Consider the following 20,428-nt stretch of genomic DNA (forward strand, 5'->3'; position numbering starts at 1 on the left):
AAGTATTTAAAGCAAAACATCTAACATCCTAAAAAAGATGTCATTGTACTTATTGTACAGATTTTGTATTAATTTTGTTGACCAGTGATTTTCGTCACAGTTTTTCTCAGTGACTTTTTCTTTCTGGCAGAGAAGACGAGGTCCAATCAGAACTGTTTAAGTTGTGCTGAAAAGGGGGACGAGCTTAGTTAGACATGCTAGCTCCCATGCTCCCTGTTTCTCATGAAAACGCCATAAAAGCTGTGATTCTTGTGTTTTGATTCTAAACCGTGTGAAGCAACTCTCAAACTTTTACACTCTTCATTTTAGTCAACTTTAGACCGAGTCAACGATCACCTTAAACACTATTTAAGTTTTGGCTGAAATAGATTAACTGCACAGTGAAAATCTCATTTTGTGACAATCCTAAATAACACACAAATTTAGCCGTGTGTTGGTTTGTGGGAACAGAGTGAGCTTAGATGGAGTCAAATCTCCTCTCTGTGTTATTGTTTCAGCCGGTCTTGAGACAGTACACACTGAAAAACATCCATGCTTTTCCTAAAACCTATCAGAACAATTTTTGAACCTTACTGAGGGAATTCAGCTGTATGTATCGTCCTAACTTAACTTGTTCAACAGCTTTGCACCAGCCCTAAAGGAGGCTCCATTTCAAATCCATTCAACCACAACAATCTCCTTTATTTGCCAGGAATTCTCTCACCTCTACGATGGCATTGAACACTTCCCCCTCACAAACACAAACAAATCATTTTGAGTTGGTGTTTCATAACAACATCAACTTTTCTGGATCTGTAATGGAACGTCCCAGAGGAATGAAAAACACAGTTTGTGTTTCAGCACCATGGACAGCTCACTGATCGACAGGAAGGCTCACAGCTGAAAATGTACATTGAGAGGCTGTAACTGCCAGCGGAGGAGGCAGTAACATGTTAACAGTGGCTGGCTGCCCACTGTGAGCAGTGGTTTCATTCCCAGTGACATGAGGGTCACTTTGGCTTGACTTGAAAATAACAAGCAGGAATAAGGCAACAGATTTCTCACAGTTCTCAGACAGACACTTTTTCTTTCTTCATTTTTATATTTTATGTGTTGTTGGCTTCTGTGGCATATTTAAAGAGGCTTTTCTTAAGGAGGACAAAGTTCAAAAGCGGGTCAGGAAACTGGAGCTATTCCAGCAGCCTAAAGGGGAGGTTGTGTGTATCCCTGAGAGACAGTGGCTCTGACAAAACAGGAACATTTGACCTCTGAAAATGAGAACTGGTTGCAAATACAGATGTTTCTGTCAAAGCTGACAGGTGAGCACAGACTAAGAAGAGAAGGGGGAACTCACTTTGTAAAAAACAAACAAGAAATGCTGGATAGATGGATTTGTCCTGTTAAATAAAGTCTGTCTAACTATATTTTCTGCTTTAATAGTGTATGCCACTGCCTTGCAAGCTATTATATGGAGATAAAAGTCGCAAAATATTTTTTATAAACAACTGAGAGGTGCAGCACATCTTCACACAAGAATCAAACTTTAAAGTTATTTACAACTTTCAATGGAATATACTGTAATGCAGCCCGCATGCATCCTGTAATCTTTAAACTATTTTTTTCTACTGCTAAACAGCTTTCCACATTTGACATCTTCTTCACTGAACCAGCACACATATATGCATGAGGTTCCCTAAATGTGCATGGGGATTTACAGAAATCATCTTCATCTCAAATGCATTATTACCGGTGATGTAAAACAAAAAGTGCAAGCAACATTAGATCAGATGCTTTTAGCAACCTTAAATTAGATAAGCAGAAGAGAAAGAATGGATGGATGGATGGATGGATGGATGGATGGATGGATGGATGGACGGATGGATGGATGGATGGACGGATGGATGGATGGACGGACGGATGGATGGATGCTTTCTTGGTTTTAGTATGTTCAGTATGTGTGTGGCAGTCACTTTTGAAATGAAGTCCTTTTCAGTATCATAAATTTTCTCTTAAAGGTTTTTTTTTCATTTGCTGTTCCAAGAAGATGAAAATTTCCTTAACCTCCTAAGACCCGAACTCTTCCACGGCATGCATTTTTAATTTCTCTTTGATATTTGGGCAGATTGGGGCCCAATGAATGTAAAAACAAAGAATTACCAGATTTCTTTTTTTTACTTAATTTTTGATTCTAAGAAAAATGAGAGCCATATATGAGGATATTCATTTAAAATTTCGATAGAACAGTAGCAGTACAATGTCATCGTAAGTGGATATCAGGCCCTTGTAGAGCAAAATTGAGTATTTTGGTCTAAATAACCCAAAATGTGATGTCCACATGTGTGGATGCCAGGTCCTAGGAAGACACCAACCCAAAGTTTGGTTTTAGAATAAAAGGTAAATGGTCTTCTCTTCCTTGTTCCCTGATTTTCATGACTTGGGGAAAAAATCTAGTTTTTAAAAATTGACTTATTCTGACTGCCTAGTGTCTGGGTTATGGGGTTATGGTTGGGTCAATGATTACTCGGACCTCAAATGGATAAGAAATGGATGGGTAAGATAACCCAAGTTCTACATCTAATCCTAGAGAGGTCGGTTGCCTTGGTTGGTTGATTCTTGAGAAACATTGTCTGGCTAAATGACCTAAGGGTCATGCAGCAAAGGGTTTCTTCCTCAGCTGACTGTGGAAAGCAGCCACTGCTGGAATACTTCCAGTTTCTTGACACACACTTTCTTTGAGGTGCAGTTGTCTTTCTGGACCAATTTTGACTGTATTTACTCTAAGCAGAAACAAAGTGATAAGACTACCCCACAATCAACAAGCCCTCAGGATAAATAACCATTGTGTTTGGGATTCTAGATGAGGCGGTGGAACTCAGCCCTGCATGGAAATCAAGGGTCAAGTGGGTCCAGCCATGAATCGCTGGTATTGTTATTGAGTTGGTTGTCACCTGACTTTTAGTTCAGGCCTGCAGGTGTGCAATCTAATGCTCTAATGGAGAAAAATAAATCTATGTGTACAAATACAGATATGGGCGTAGAATTGAGAAAAAAAGCAAATGACTCAAGGAAAATGACATTTCGTCCCCTCCATCTGATAACACTTGGTGACAAGCTCTGACTCTCCACACTCTCTTTGCTTCACTGATAGATCTGTGAAGATCTTCGTTCTATATCCTGCATCAGTTCAGGCCGTATAGTGGAGCCCGCAGGCGGACACTGTCATGCGTTAAGAAAGCTCCCGTCTCATTATCAACATGAATATCTTCACCAGAGGGCAGACGCCGCGCTGGGATAACAAATAATTCATCACATGAAAAATAATTTCAGATGCAGCCGAGCGCTCGACAACCTGTAAGTCCTGACAAATTACAGCGGCGCCAGCTCAGTCAGTAAACGCATGCTATTTACAAGTAAACAAAAGAAAAGCTGGGGGTAAAACATCCAGTGCTGAGAAGAATCACATTTCATTTGACTTGCAGCCAGGACACTCTGTCTGGGAGCACCAGAGCTTGGTTGGGTAATCAACTCTGACTCCCCTTGCTGCAAACAAATAGGTGAGAAGTGAATTGTGTGTACACACAAAGAGACTCTGGATGATGAAGTATATGAAATCCATTATGGATGTTCTCGTTTCCTGCCTCCTGGCCCGGAGGGAGCAAGCCATCATTGTGTTGTTTACGCGCAGCGACGAGTGCCGGGGTGGCTGGGCCGGCTGCGATTTTAATCAAGCGTATTTTTATCTGCGTGTTATTAATATGCACAGCAGAGGCAATCGGAGAAAAGGGAGGGGGAGAAATGAGGTAGGAGAAAATGAATGACTCGAATTAGAGGGGCTGAGTATGGGCTATGAAACTGATGCAATGGTGCATGATATGTGTGCAGGTTCAAGGCTTTATGGGTTTATGTGGCAAAAACTGATGAGCTGAAGGTGCGTGCGCGTAAAGGAGAATATTCGCACCTCTCTACATCTGCTGTCAAATGCGAATGCATCAGTGTAAGTGTATATTTACTGTATACACATCATAATTCTGTGTGCAAGGAAAATATGGTAAATCCAGTGGTTTTATTCTCCCCCAAAGGGAGGAACTATGTCATCAATACTGTTTGCTTGTTGGTTTGTCTGTTAGCAGTCTAGCATCCACAGGATTCAAGTTTGTATGATAGTAGATACCAATAACAGCTTGAGCTGATTTAATTTTGGTGAAATTCTGGTCCAGATCACACCAAATATGTGTGTATCTGACCTTGACCTTCATTGTTAGCACCTAAGGTCAAAGTTGACAGGAAAAAAAATTCCAAGAAACTATATCGAGCAATATATCATACGAAAGAGCTCAGAGAGAGCTGTACAACACACTTTTTTTCTATATGATGTCCTACGATGTTACACTGATGCTATAACAGGCTGACGTAGCATGTTGTAATAAAGTATTGAGCTCTTTGAGTGTACTTGTTTTAATTTATATTGATATAACTTAGCAAATGTTTATAATTAATCTAGAGCTGGGACAAAGCTTCCTGCTCAGTTGACTGTGAATACCAGTAAGTGCTTGAATGCTTCTTGTTTCCTAATCTGCATTATATCTCATTGACTTTCTGGATCATCCTGTCCTTCCCAGTTAATGTTCAGTTAACAATCCGTCACATCTGTAATGAACGGAATATTTGTTTTTATGAAATTGTTCATCCTGGTTAAATCAATCCAGAAACAAAGACAAAATTATCAGCCCACACAACAAAAACTATTTATGTTTTTAAGACCATTTTGTCCCTGAATGAGAGCTTTTTTTTTTAAGCGGATCTAACATTGCTGGACTCGGATCCTTAGCAAATGAACTCTCATGCACTCAGACACCCGAGCCTAATATTATCTGGCGTAATGTACGCTTATAACCAGCTGTTGTTGTTGTTTAGCTGTCTCATTGTCAGCTGTCCAGAGGGGTCGCGTGTTTAATCAGTTTAACCTGCTGATGATAAGTACCTACAACAATATTGGGGATAAGCATGTTTGTGCACGTTTGCAAGTGTGAGAGACCTGACTTCATTTTGAGAGATGAGACTTGAGGTGAGGAGGACGAGAATGAGGTGGACGTTAGGGAGGAAAGAGAGCAGTGGTGGAGGAAAAAGCCGTAATGAGAATATGATCATGAAAATATACATGTACAAATGTTAAACGGTCATATACAGTTGGATGTGGTATTTGTGATCTTTAAATTACAAGTAACTTATAAGGTATAGTACGTATGTGGCCGGTCTCTATCCACATACGTAAAACATGATTAGGTAGGACACTAATGTCCAAGATGGTGGGACAGAATTAACAGAATTACACACTAATCATTGTAATTTCTTCTATTAAATAACCTAAAGTTTACTTACTCTACCTTTAATATTATTCTATAATAAAATGAAAGACAGAAAATATTTTCACTTGTCAGAGTGTAAGAAACAAAGATATATTACCTCCTGTTTGGGACTCTCAAAGCCATCATTTCTCATTCTACAGAAGGCATTTTGAGCTGCCTGGCTAATGGATAAACACACTAGTTAAATTACACCATGTCGTTAACACTGGAAGGCAATCTCTGTGACAGTGTTCACATAAGTTAACCATGTAACACAGGAGGAAATAGGAATCTCTAACACCTTATACGTAGTCGTTTGTTAAGCCCTAAGTCAACAATTAGTGACTAATGGTGTGTTTCACCTTGTTACTTGCATTGGAAACAACAAATATTTGCCCCTTGTTCAGAGCAAACAGTTCAACCAACAGATGGAAACAAAAGTCACCAAAGTTACAAGAATATATTTTCACAACTTCATATGAATTCCTACAATTTTGCATTCTTTCCCTCTTTTTTCCCGTCTCTATATAAAACCAAAGTTGAACACACAACTCCAGCTGCCTTCAAACAGCGTCAATAAGCTCGTCCTGCTGCTTGTCGCTTGCATCAGAATGGAGAGACTATCACAGAATACACAGCATACATACCATGACACAGATTTTTCCCTGAAGTGGAAACATTTTCAGTTGCATGAATGTGTACTGGCCTCTGTCTGCGCTGCTCAGTGTGAACTCGCCTCATGGCAAAGACTTTCGCACTGCTCAATAACTTCCCTTTGTGTCTGGTGTGAATGTACCATTAGCCTGCAGAATTACAGGCAGAACTGAAGCTTTAGCAAAGTGACAACATGCACCGTCCAACATTTGTGTTCATGATCATGATCAAGTGAGCAGGCCTGGGATAAAAAAAGAACACGATCTAAAGAAAGAAAGGACTGGAGAACGGTAACAGGACAAGTGTGCACTCACTAAAGATGTCATTGAAAACTAGGGATAAATTGTCAGGAACTGTTTTTTTAATCCACATACATGGGTTTGAGTCACAAGTTTATTAACATCAATATCTTATTTTCATCAGTACTTCCAACTAGCATCTAACTGTAATTACCCTCTGTACCATTAATTAATGAATAAGCACAACTTGTACCTGGATAAGCAGCATTGGATGAATATTTATTCATTCGGATTACCAGATTAAAAATAACCCAGTCAGGGTATCAATTTGAAATTCATAAAATAAAGAGCAGGAACAGGAGTACAGGACATTTCCTATTAAGTTATCTAAACCCTAATAATACATAATAATACCTTGTATAATACCATAAGATGCCCATTCTTGAAGAAATTTCTTTAAGACCCACAGATACCTTGATAGTTGAAGATGCTTCTATATTGATTTTAAGCTGACAAATAGTTGAAAAAAAAACCTTTATACTTTGTTCTTTTTGTTACATTTCTGTTGTGGTTTAAGTTTAATAGCCAGATACTTTGCTTAGAGGCAACTTTCTTTCTTTCTTTTATTTCTTTTCTCTATTTTGTGGAAGCCTTGCTCTATCTTCACTGCATACTAAGCAAATTAAATTCCAACTTGAATTTGCTGGCATAGACTGCATAAAAAAATTCTTTATGATTATTAGAAATACCAAAAGATCGGCATATAGCCAATATCAGCTGATGTCAGCCGATAATATCAGACTGCTGATGAACTGGCGGTGTCAGGGAGCTGGATCTGTGACCCAGCGCCCCTGAGGGGGTTGTAAGGTTGAGGTTGTAATTTTTTTGTAGTTCTTTGTGTTTGGAATGTGTAGTTTCTATTAGTTAGTATTAGTTATTCTTTGCTTTGATTGTATATGTAGTTATATTTGTTTCCATATTGTCTCAGCTAGGTGTCTCGTCTCCCCTGTCTGTCATGTGTCTCCGTTTATGCCCAACATGTCTCGTTCCCTCTTCCCGTGTCCGCTGTGTTGTCTTCTCCCTTTCTCTCTCATGCTTTCCCCCTCTCGTTCTCCTCAATCCCTCTTTCTGTCTTTAGTACCAAGCTTGTGTGTCCCGGTTTACGTCTCTCCATGTTTTCTCTTTTATTTGGAAAAGTCTTGTGTTTCCATGTTCAGTGTTTGTTCGGTTCAGGTCATCTGTCTACATCGCTTCATGTTTCGTGAAATTCATGTCATCTTTTCAAGTTTCGGGTTTTCCAGGTTCATGCTCGTGTTCATGTTTACATTTTTTCATGTCTAGCTTTAGCTTCACCAGTTTAGATCATAGTTTTCGCCATTGTTTCTCGTTCCTACGTTTTCTTTAACAGCCATAAGAAATGCTTACTTTTTGTTAAACTTCAGTTCTGTCCCTCGTGTTGTCTGCATTTGGGTCTGCTCCACAAACACACCGGCCATCCCAACCGTAACAGGTGGGACAGTATCTGTGAGGGTGTCAGGTTGCACTATGCACTATGTTACGCTGTATTTTTACTGCTACTTTTTTCATTATCTGTGAGCATAAAGGAAGGAAACACCACAGGTGACATGTTTAATGAGTTTCTGAAACAGTGATATTTCAAGTCTGCTGTAACTTGTGATACCATAGTGACTTCATTCTTGTTTACACAGTTTATTAATTTGACTGGACGGCTTTACGCATTTTAATGGCAAAACCTCTTTTAGTAAATTACTGAGTTTAAAACTAGTGGGTAGCTACTGAAATTTCAAGAAAGACTGAACAATTTAAGAGTAAGTAAGAGTTAGTCAAAGATTTAAGAACTCTTGATCCAACTCAATACTGGCGACAGAGCTCCATGTTAGTGTTAACACAAATAAATCAGACGGATGTTTCTCTGAAAGAATGCAAATAAGCCTACTTTCCAAAAGGTTGGACTATGTCCTTCAAAGCTCCTTCTAATGTTGAACACATCCTGAGGGAAGGACACCAGCCAGTAATCAATATGTTGAATTAGCAGATAAAATTATCCACGAACCTCCATGACTGCAACAATGCAATGCATCATCAAACATCCCACTGTTACCAACATCCTCAGATACAGGTGCTAAAAAAACCATCACATCAGTCTTTGCTAACCAAAATTCAATTTCAATATTTCTGTGACATTATACATTACCAGTAGATATATTCTAAACTATGATGAAACTATGAAATCACAGAAAAATATTTACCTCCAAATAAAACAGCTTCTGTTTAGCATGGATGCATCCCAGTCATTGTTACACACCCTGGTGAATAAGAGAATGCAGGAGATTTGATGAGGGAGTAGAGAGCACGGGGAGGGTGTTTCGTCAAACTGACAATTCAGATAAAAAAGGCAGTGGAAATAAGCAGAGAGCTGGTGCATAACACTTTTTTTACACTTACATTGGCCCTTAAAAGCCTTCAGCTTTTCCACCACCTTCCTCCCTCCACCCTCCTTATCCTCTCACCGACCCTACCACGGACAATTTCTCTCTGCAGGGTTTGTCTCCTTTCTGCTTCACTTCCCTGACATTACAACCCTGCCACCCCTCGCTTCTCCCACTACACTATGTAATTATGATAATTGCTCATATGGGTTAGAGGAAATTGAATTTCCCATTTCCCTCTGGTTCCTTTATCCCACCAGTTTCTCTTTGTGCTGCCTCCTCATCAGCTTGCCGCTCTCAGGCTTGAGTCTGCTGTGTGATCAGATATATTGGATGTTTATATATGTGTGTCTTTGGGATGTTTCCAGTGAAAACATCATTACTGACCATCAAACTGACTCCCCAGTGGGATGTAAAACATGTGAGAGAAGGAAAAATAAAATACCACATCAAAGTATAAAGAAAATCTGGAATCATTTAAAGATGAGTTTTCAAATAAATTAAAAGTATTTAGAGAATGAACCATCTGATTCAAAATTCAAAAAATCTTCCATCCACAGAACTACTAAACCCAGGTATGGAACCATCCAAGAAAGGTGTTCCTGAGTCACACTTCAGCACTGTTTCCTACAGTAGCTGCTCCAGAAAATAGTTGCTGTGAATGCTATGGAGCTCTCGGGGCCAGGGGAGTTCAATTATTCAAAACAGGTCTGACGAAAGTCTTGCTTGGCTGACAGGTTGCTGCAGCTGAATCAAACAGCTCTGCCATACTGCCGTCAGCTGAAAAAGCCTCCATCCCCAGAGTCAGCTTTTCAGGAATGGAGAGTGGAGGAAAAAAAAAATGGCACAGCTTAATTTTCCTGATTGCTTGTTACGCAGCTAATGCTGACGGTCTGTGCGCCAAGAAACTCACCCAGAGAAAGAAGGGGTTAGGCTTGAAATACTGGATTTATTGGTGAGTATGTTTAAATGAACAATTTACATATTAATATTACGAGCATGCTTTTAAAGGATAATACAGATTTGGTAAACCTCAACACCTTTTTAAAACGAAAGTTCTTTCTGTTGTCGACTAAAACACAGGGTTTGGGTTTACATCATCAACAAGGCTTGATCATATTGTCTTGATTTCTGGCCTGTGCCTCTGCCAGTTTTATTTCCAAGGCTCTAGATAAATCCTACAAAACGCAGAAAGCCTATCGCAGAGGAAACATTTAACATTAAACTGATTACTTTATGAGTCAAAAGGAAATTTCCAAAGAACAACGTAGGACTTAAAACCAAGCTGATTCTATGATTGGACATCCTTTTAGCAATGTCAGTGCAATCCCAGATCTCACATATCAATTTGTTGAGTGCAGTACAGTGCTACTTCATTAATGGATAGCCAAATTAAAATCCCCTTGGCCCCTCTTGATTTTCCATCAACCAGAGAGATCCTACCATTGTGCAATGGGACATACTAGTTTCCTAAAATAACTCCCAAACCATCAACGAATCCTCATTTACTGCCCCTTACAGATTTTCTGACCCTGTAACAATTCCATTACGGTGGGTATAAATGAAGTTTATGTGCAATTTACAAGCTTGTCTGTCCTCACGAGAAGTTACCTGAAAGTTCTGATATTTTTAAAGACAAAAATCTGTGCGTTTCAAACTAAAGAAATATGGTCTGAAACGAGGACGTTCCCATGACGACAGCACACTGACTTCTAAGGGCAAAAATACAAAATCACCTGAAGAAACCAACAGGCTTCTGTGTTAAGGGCCAATCAAGCCATAATTGTATGGGAGGCATTAAATGCAGAGTCTTGCATTTTCTGCCAGTCTATTGAGTGCTGGGAGGCGACTGAGCCGGAACGTGTCATGTGCAATAATAAACCGTGCCAAACTGAGGCCTGACTAATGTGCAGAAATGAAGAATACACCCTTTAGCTCTCGACTTAATGGTATGCTTTTCCACCTGACTTGTCGCTCTGACTGTGATGCCGGAGAGAGATGGGAAACACTTTGGAGGCCTGTTAAACATTTGCTTGGTACCAATGTATTTTTCATAAGGGGGGAGGAGAACAGGTTTGGGGTAACACATTTTGCTCATTACTCTGCAACAGTTTGTAGCCTGCTTTTTTAGGATAACAGCCTGGACGTTATTTTCATGTAATCAGCACCCAATGAGGCTGATTTTCCCCCAGCAGTTGTTCACTGCACAACCGTAGGTCAGAAATGCCGTACTTTTTGCCTCTTAAATCAAGTTGTCATCAGTGACAACCCCAACGCTAACTCCTAATTCATATTTACACATTTATACACCAGAGGCATAAAATCCATGCAAACATTTTGTGGGGATTAAGCAGAATAAGAAGGAAGAATTTGCGCCATTTCTTTTTTTTTTGATCAACTTGATTTTTTAGATGTTTCAGGTGTGTATAAGCACATCTCATCAACCACAACGCTGTCTAGCGGTGAAACAACCACAGAGTTCAGCATGGAAGAACATTTGTTGTGTCACAATCGCCTCTCTGAAATGTTTTCTCTCTTCCTCAGATGTGGTCCCAACTCTTTCAACAAGCACTCAAACTGCCGTACTGACATTCTCAAATATGTACGAAAGCAGCCATGATACAGCTTCACCTCCTGGATTAAACCATGAAATTCTCCCTGCAGCTGTCTTCTATTGAGAACGGGATGAACCCAGAATCTCAGTTTCTCCCGTTTTTGGTTTAGTAAAATCAGGACTAGCTCACCGTCGCTTGATATCGACTCCATTTTGTTCACAGTGTGTTTTTGAGGGACAAATTTTTCGCAATGTATTCAGTGTCTATATAGGTTACCTGGCATGTTCACATCTGGAAAATTCTGAATTTCATGTCGTTTTTACGCAACACATTCAGTGCGTAATGGCCTGAACCTTGATTATGTGAATATCTAATTTTGTGTTTGTATGTCTGTTTCAGCTTCTCTGAAGCAGTGTTTCCCAACCTTTTGGAGCCACGGCACATACTTCACTTTAGAAAAATCACGCGGCACACCACCAAACAAAAATGTCATTTTGAGCACTACTCATGCTAGGGCCTTCATCTGGGCTGGAATTTTCAGATTGACTACTTTTTCTTTTCAGATATTTATCTACTACATCATTTATAGGCGCTGCATCGTGACTATTATCTCGCTGCTTCCTTCTTTTTCTTCTTCTTCTGTTTTACTGGCAGTTGGCAACCCATTTAATTAGAACAAGTAGTTGCACTGCCCTCTAGTGGAAGAGAATGTAATTGTTCTGCCCGTTACTCACGCCAGGTGCTTAGAGTACTAATCAGGTGGAACCAGATAATCTTCCATGGCACACCTGATCATTTCCTTATGGCACGCCTATGTGCCGTGACACAGTGATTGGGAAACGCTGCTCTAAAGAGCTAGCATGGAAAGTTTAAGGAGGTTAGGGGGGTTTGTTTTAGCCACATGCAAAATGGTCAGGTTTTAGAGGCTAATCTCAAAATACTGAATGAGGTTTATATTTTCAGCCTGAATATATCCAGCAGTAACCATACATTATATAAATGATCAGTTACATAATTGTACTGCAGCTTACACCAGCTTGAAGGATTTGGAAAAGTACACATCTCCATGTTAAAATTACCTCTACTCTGTGGAGCTGGTGCATAAGTGGGTGGGTTAATACGCAAAGTCATACAATGAAAATCATTATGTGCTTTTAAAATGTCATTTTTAGCAGAGGCTGTTAAATTTGAATTCTTAAAGAAAGACATGAGAACAGCAATACTTTTACTTTTTTTCTCACTTTTCAGTCTAGTTTTGTTCATTCAAAAATGCATTAAGTTTGGATTTTCTTCACTCTAAGTATAGTACATTACTTCCATGGCTTATCTATAATAATTACTTATCTATAATGAAAGGTAACTGCTCACTGTAATCACTCAGCCACTGCTGTTAAGTAGCTCAGCTAATAAATCGCCTATATTCGTCAGGCCAAATATTAGCTTATTCCAGACATGTGCCCATTACGTAGTTTGTCCTCCAGGAAAGATAAACATAACATAAAGTGACGTCCCAATCAATGTGTATGTCTTGATAATATTTGACCAACAACAATGAAAAATGTAGCATAGACACGCTTGGAAGTAGGGATAAAATAAAAAGGGCCAGCTGTTACCAGTCAAAAAACCTGTTTGCCTTTTGAAAGATGGAAAAAGAAGTTAGTCCCAATGTCTCACAGCAAAGGATGGGTTAAAATTGTCCTTTCCTTCTGTTACCAGTGAGGACAGATAGAGATTTGAAACAGTTCATTTCCAACTGTGTGAATGAATAATGATATGCAATCCGTCAATAGGCACCCTGTATCTAATTTAGCACATTTTTAACCCTGTGAGGTGTTAGTCATCATTGCTGATGCCCCTAACACTTTGCTGTCAGAACATACCATTTTTGTTTTTGTGTTGTTCACCTACGTTCTGACGAATGGCACACATCAGAAACTATTTACAGCATTTTCTAAATTGTAGAAAATTGCAAAGGATACAGCAGCAGTACATTAGGGCCCAGTGACAAGCAGCTGTACCTCTAACACTACAAGATACACCCTGACTGTCCATTTTCTATCTATCCCTATGAGGCAGGTGTGTAAAATTAACTATTGATGATGACGAGTGATCAAGGATCCAGTTTTAGTATTAGCATACATAACTGCAGGGGAAATAAAATAAGATGAAGACTATAACTTTTGTGTAGTCACACTACGAAGACATTGCTTTCTAGCCATAAGGTTGTCTTGTATAATGAAAGGCTTAAGACCATCTAAATTCACCCTTTAATACCTAGATTTACAAAAGCATGCCTACCATGATATTAAAATCTCACAGTGGATATATTTTTCTGAAGGTTTATAGTGAAATAATGTTTTTTAGTTGCATGAATCATTTTTGTTCTTGAAATGATGTAAGGTTTCCTAATGTGAAACTGCCACCCACTGAGCAAAGTTACTGTCATCAGTCTAAAGCTGCAGACAGTTTCTGCAGGTTATTACTGCTGTATGACAGCCTATTATCTCTCTATGACAGGCCATTAACTGCACAGAGGACTGGGAAATGAAACAGGAAGGAGGACAGAGAGAAGACAATGTGCTATCAACAAATCAAACAGACGGCCTTTACACTCCGCCAAAGTCAGCGAATACAGCACTGAGACTCAGAGGAGGCTGTACTTTGGTACTCTGGGCTCAGGATGGTGTGGATTTTTGCCTAAGTGCACCATTGAGTAAGCAACAGAGTGGAGTGCTTTCTAAAGTCACCATGTTATTGTTGTTATATTAGAATTTCTATACTCTTAAGTGATGTAAATAATTACTTCTGCTGTATTGGATTTATTGGCCCATTGTGACCAGATTATGGCTGATTAAATGGTGGAGATGGGATGGATTCCCATGTTAACAACTTTGTGTGATGGACTTAGGTCAATTTATATATTCAAACAATGTTTATGTTTAGTGTTTTATGTTTATGTCTTGGATGGTGAACTTATTTGGACAATTGTCTAAAGAAGGAAGCCTAATCATGTCACTGCTCTTCTGAAATAAGTCTGTACCTGAACCTTTGCATACCTGCTGGTTAGGTCCATCAGTTTGAAGACTGTGTTGGCACTGTGAGTGTTTCAGGTACAATCCACTATATAATATATATATATATATATATATACATATATACATGTATGTATCATGTGGCACATCGGATTTTTAAATCACCAAATTTTGGCATCGGTATTAGTCAGGTTCGAATTTCAATTAAATAGGACTGACTTCTGCACTTATAACAATATATTGTTTAGAAATGAGAATATTTCTCGACGTGTTTGCAGTTCTAGTTTTTTTTCTGTTTATTTATTTTATTTATAATTCTGTATGGTGTAAATAATGAGCACAAATTACAGAAAATTACTCTACAAATATTTTAATAATTTATTAACCTTCACTAAGTAAGTTATTACTGTTGCTTGGATCTGAAATGTGAATATTTGTTTGTTTTTAATAGATTTTACATCATTGTAAATTGTGTGCTTTTGGAGCTTGGACTGTTTGCCACAAAAAAATGAATTTAGAACTACATGAAGGGCTTTAGGAAATTGTGACCGGCAGTGGTAGTGATGGATACAGGAAAAGCCTTTCTAAGTAAACATACATTTGTTTTTTAAATTCTGCAGCGTGCCAGGAAATGTTCACATAGAGAAAATCAATATACAAACGCATATGTGTATATAGATTTGCACTATTCTGAATTTACTTCACAATGCTCTGCCTTCTAAAATTTCATTACTGGTACAAACTAAAGTAATTTTAGATTTGCAGTCAGTTATCAGTGATGGGCAGTAATCAGCGAGAGGGGCAATTAGAGGCATTCTTCCAGACTCTCATTTATGAGAGGACTGTTTTGTTGCTTATTATGCTTCTGTTGTTTTTGTCTTCATTACCTACGCACTTTGCTAAAGGAACACACCCAGGCTTCACTTTAAGCATGCCTGTTAAATGAAACTCCCAAAGATACAAACAACAGTCATGCATCAGCACACTCTGGGATGTAGATGTTGTTCTGTATGGAGGTATCACTTTACTAGTCGAGAAGGTCAATACTGGCATATCATTAGGTCTGCTCATCTGCACATCTAGTCAATGCAGTTCGATTTTCAGTGCCTCTTATTAGGGGAAATATTGCCTCAGAGCATTTTACATGAGATTATATGAAATATTTAATGTTGATATCCATCTAAGTAATTAAAAAAGTACACCTTCCTGAAATTCAAAATAACTCTCAAAGAGCTCCAAAAAATCCAGTGCTAACTAAATTAATTCAGGGCTAACAGACAGAAGACTGCAGCACCACAGTCTCCATTCATTCTTCTCAACTTTCCGTCTTCCCATCCTTGTCTTTACTCCTTTCTTTTCATCTCATTCATTTTCATCATTTGGTAAAGTCTCTCTCATTTTGGACACAATCGCTTAAAACCAGAGCAGTTTTACCATTTTATCTAAGACTGAGGAAGACTGGGGTCTGAAGCCCAGGCAGGGTGTTTACCAGTGGGATCCTGTCAACATGAAGAACTGGAGGATTTAAAGAGCTTGGAAAGAAAAGCGACTGGACTTTTTTAAGTTTCCTAAAGGTGTTTCACCTCTCATCCGAGAAGCTTCTTCACTGAAGTTGCTTTTCTTTCCAAGGATGACTGAGAACCTACACAGACAACTGGGGGACTTCTATTTGTGAAGGCTTGAATTCCTTTGCAGTAACACCACTAGGGGGAATTCCTGTGACCTTTCAGAGCTTGGCGCAAAGACAGTCGGATTTTTACCCTGAGAGTGAAGATGTACTGAGTAAAGGAGCTCACATCAAACCTAGGTAATACACAGATATCAGGTGACAAAGCAACGCAGTAGTTACGTAGTATTTAAAAGTTTATACTACGGAGATAGACCTGTGTGAATGTTGTTGTCATGCAAACGTAAAACGACAGATTTTAGTGGAGAAAAGTCAGAGATGCTACTCCACACTTCTGCAGACCCACTCCACACTCACGATACTCTTGTGATGAGAGATAACTATGACGCAAAGTGACAACAAAGGCAAGGCATTACCTCCTCAAACAGCTCCAGGCTGTACGTGTTGTCATCATCCGCGAAGAAAACCACACCGGAGTCCCGCCTGCTCCGGTGCTGCCGGAGCCAAGTCAGAGCCGCATTCCTCTGTTCGGTGGCGCGTGGCATCCCGGCGCGCTTGAACCTCCGGGGAGTGAACACATGTAGGTGGGTATACGGCACCCCGCACCGGGCCAAGAACCGCGCAACCAGCTCCGTGCGCGCAGTCGAGTCCTCCACTACGATCCAGTGGAAGCGGGGCACCTGACGGAAGGCGTGGGACAGTCGGGTGAGCTCCGCTTTCTGCACAGGACGGCTGTAAGTGGGAGTGATGGCGTAGATAATCGGCAGGGCGGACTGGTTCTGAGAGCCACCAATCCCCGGTGCGCCGGTTCGGACGGCTCGCTGCGCCTTGCCGGTCCGACCGGCTGCTGGAGCCCGGATCGTCCTTTTACTGTCGATATCAATCATAATGATGACGATGAGGACCCAGGGCAGCAGGATGAAGAAACGGCTGAAAAACACAGATTTCATGGCTGGTATGAAGTTGCCGTGCGCGCGGTCTTTCTCACTCCATCTCAAACGGAAAGGCGAAGAACGGCCGACCGCAACTCCAAGAAGCTCTTTCCTTACATCCACTGAGCTGATTCCCAACAACCCGACCGCACACAGCAGCGTGCTGAGTCCATTGCAAACTATGTAAAGCACACAATCATCCGCCGCTCTCCCCCTGTCCCGGCGGGACCGTCTCTCCGGTGCCCCACTACTCCTCCTCTTCTCTCGGATGGGACTTGCGTGCTTGTTCGTCCTCCTACCCTCCTCCAGCTCTCTTGCTCTCTCACGGAAGCCTGGTTAAATTCCCATCACTCGTTCTTCAGTGCTTGTTTTCAGTAGAGAAAAGAAAAAACAAAACGAGCCGGAGCAGCCGTACCTGGAGCGGGCTGTGATAAACCAGTGATGTAGGTGATGCGGGCAGACGAGGAGCATCACTTGGCGAGGACGAAGGAGCGCTGCTCCGAGTCTGAGGATAATAAGGCAGGAGGGGAGGAGCAGGTGCAGAGGAGGGGAAACGGGATAGAGGAGGGAACCTCGGGAGGGGGAGAGAGAGAGGGCGGGGGGGGGGAAGCGACAGAGACCTTGTGCGCGTCAGTGTCCGCTGAGAATTAACCCAGCTCACACTGAGACACCCGGAGAAGAGATCGCGCAGGCTGTGTTTCTCATGCTGTGCTTGTCAAGCCCAGTTTCTCCAAGATAAAATAGAAGGACTTGATATGTGGACCCGTGGGACACCATGAAGGAGTTAAAGAGACAAAATCATTTTACAAATCGACATAATGAACATTTTGAGACTTCATAAAATTATTTCGATCTACCACCTTTTTTCTTTAACTGACCGTTTAGTGCATAAAAATGTGCATGTCAAATAAAAATAAAGAAGAAAAAACAGACTTTATCTCTTATCTTTTTGTAACCGTTAAAAAACAAAAACAACCCGTCAGAATAGTAATAGTATGAATAGTGTAATAGTAAAATCTTAGAAGCTGCTAGAAGCGCACTGACAGTTCATAATCTGTCATGAAATATTTCCTGATTGATATTCTGTCAGTGGATTTGTCATCTAATCGCTTCAGTATCGGTTGATGCTTGGGGAAGTAATAGATCTGCTATTCATTGCGACCGTCATTAGAGGCCCAGTGATCATATTTCACCACAGGACACCCAGAAGGTTAATCTAATGATGCTTCCAGCCTCTACACTGTGATGATATGTTGATGTTCCTTTCCCTTTGGCACCAAGGAATAATATTCATTCCGTTTAATAAAAATGGAGATCATTTGTACAGGAGTAGATTTTCTGCTCTGCCACTTTTCAAACCAAAGACTTTTTGCAGAATCTTGTTATTGTCATAGAAAAATATTATTTATTGACTGGTATGACTTTGGAGAAAATAGGACCACCTGGCAGTGAAGTGTCAAATGCAAAGGAGTGCAGGGAACAACTATGAAGCTGTTTATGTATTTTAAAGAGCATTTTAGACTAGATAACAGATTACTAATGAAAAAGGAAGACATACATGGTATTAAATGAGTTGCACATTCATTGTGACTTCCTTGATGATGAATATCAATATTTACATATATAAAAATGTTGTTGTATTTCACAAATTTAAGTGCTGGGCCCAAAACTGTTTAAACTGAATAAACATAATATCTGCATTGTCTCCAAATCACAGTAATTTTCTTTATTCGCTGATGCCCATGATTTCTTTTGCCGGAACAACTTCTAAATACAGCGGAAAGACTGGAGTTCATGCATTTAAAAAAATGCATGAACTCCAGTCTACTTCTGAACACTGGAAACATGGAGGATTGAGGGGCTGTAACACATGCAATCCATGCTAAATTGGAGGCTACAAGGATTTGTGCTATATCTGCCCTCAGATTTGCAGAGTAATATGAAATTTTATTATTTTGTATTTAAAAAAAAAAACCTCAAGTAAATCATGTTTCCTATTTGGGCTTTGCTCAGTCTACCAACTTCACATGACACTGTTCTGATATTTTAAAGCTGCTTACCTCACAGGTCAATAAGACCTCAGCATGAGGCTACACAACAGCAGCCAGATAGTGTCCTGGCCTGAGTGACATGGGGAGCTGGGGTGGAAAACAACTATTGGCCTCAGCAAATGAATACACATTAAACAGGATAACTTTGTCTTGTTTGATGTTCTCATAAGCAGAAAAACATTATTAATCTTTTCCTTCTAAAACAGCTACAAACCACCGATCAGAAATGTTCATTTGGTCTGACCATAAAACCTGTCTCCAGAACACATTCGGCTTATCTGTGAGCTGCTGCAACTTTAAGTCAAGCTTAAAGGTGTCCATTTTGGAGCAGGGGCTTCTTTCTTGGTTGGCACCCTCACAGTCTGTGGTCATGTGAAACTTTTTGACGCTGGTGTTCCAGCTGTTTGCAGCTCACGGCAGGCTTAATCCTTAGTGATTCCTGGGTTGTTTCTGAACATCCTAACCAGTCATCTGTCATCTGAGGGGGGCAGTTTGGGTCTTCTTCCAGATCTCAGCAAACTGGTGAAATAATCTGAATATTTTCTTCCTCATGTTCAGTTTTTTAAATGGATAATTCTGGAATTTGCAGTTGTTTAGAAATGGTCCATTAAGTTTCTGGAATGGCCTTCCCAAAGCACTGACCTCAACCCTATTGAAAATTTGTGGACCTTGTTTAAAAGCCAGGTCCCTGCCAGGAAACCAGCTAATATTAGTAAATCCTGCTAATTCCACCAAGAAAAGTGGTCAAACATCCAAAATTATGCCAGGAGCCTGTAAATGATCGAAAGTGTCTGTCAGACGTGCAACTTGCTAACCAAATAATTATATGTACACATTAAATCCTGTGTGGATTACAGAAAATCCTAAATAAATTCACCTTTATGCACACACTTCTTGTTTTCTGAAGATATTAAAGATATATGCGGTACAATCTAAGGAGCTTGGAATGACATGGATGACTGAGAACCTACACAGAAATATGGAGTACAATCATTCCATCCTGGGAAACGAACAGTCCAAGGAAATCATTAAGAACCCAAATTTACTCCTTCAACTTTTCCAGGGTGCCACAAAGGTGTTCCCAAGCCAGCCAAGAGTCATAATCAAAGTGGCCAATGCTGGGCACAGTCACTACTCAGAGGAATGTCATTTCCTCCACCTATATTTGCATTCTTCTACTTTAGGTCATTACACACAACTCGTGCTCACAGGTGACGGTGTAAACACAGACAGGCTGGTAAATCGAGTGCTTCATTTTCATGCTCTGCACTCTCTTCACAACAGACTGTTTGTGTTTGATGCCGTTCAACACAAACGCCTAAAGCCAGAAGGCCAAAAATGTTGTGCTGGGAACAACCAATCAAGATATTCATTACAAACTCTCACCTCTCTAGTGTTATTACCACCTATCTGATTTTACAAGGGCAAAGTTAACTACAGTGGAACATCTCACATCAAGTTTATCTAAGAAGAGCTGGATTATGAGTCAGTGGTTTATTGCAGATCCATTTAAAGGTCCTTGAAGCACATTTAGTCCAGCAGCTTTCCAGCTAACTGGTGTTCT

General features: G+C 40.1%; 1 protein-coding gene across 1 annotated transcript in view; it reads right to left on the reverse strand.

Annotated features, from left to right (window-relative positions):
- Positions 1-17,354, reverse strand: part of b3gat2 (beta-1,3-glucuronyltransferase 2 (glucuronosyltransferase S)) — a 66,922-nt gene extending 49,568 nt beyond the window's left edge. Inside the window, exon 1 of the mRNA XM_063490972.1 lies at positions 16,298-17,354. Within this exon, the coding sequence (XP_063347042.1) occupies positions 16,298-16,831 (534 nt within the window). The 5' untranslated portion in view covers positions 16,832-17,354. The remainder of the gene's footprint in view (positions 1-16,297) is intronic.
- Between the last annotated feature and the right edge of the window lie 3,074 nt (positions 17,355-20,428).

The sequence above is a fragment of the Pelmatolapia mariae genome, linkage group LG13, assembly GCF_036321145.2.
Source record: "Pelmatolapia mariae isolate MD_Pm_ZW linkage group LG13, Pm_UMD_F_2, whole genome shotgun sequence".
NCBI lineage: Eukaryota > Metazoa > Chordata > Actinopteri > Cichliformes > Cichlidae > Pelmatolapia > Pelmatolapia mariae.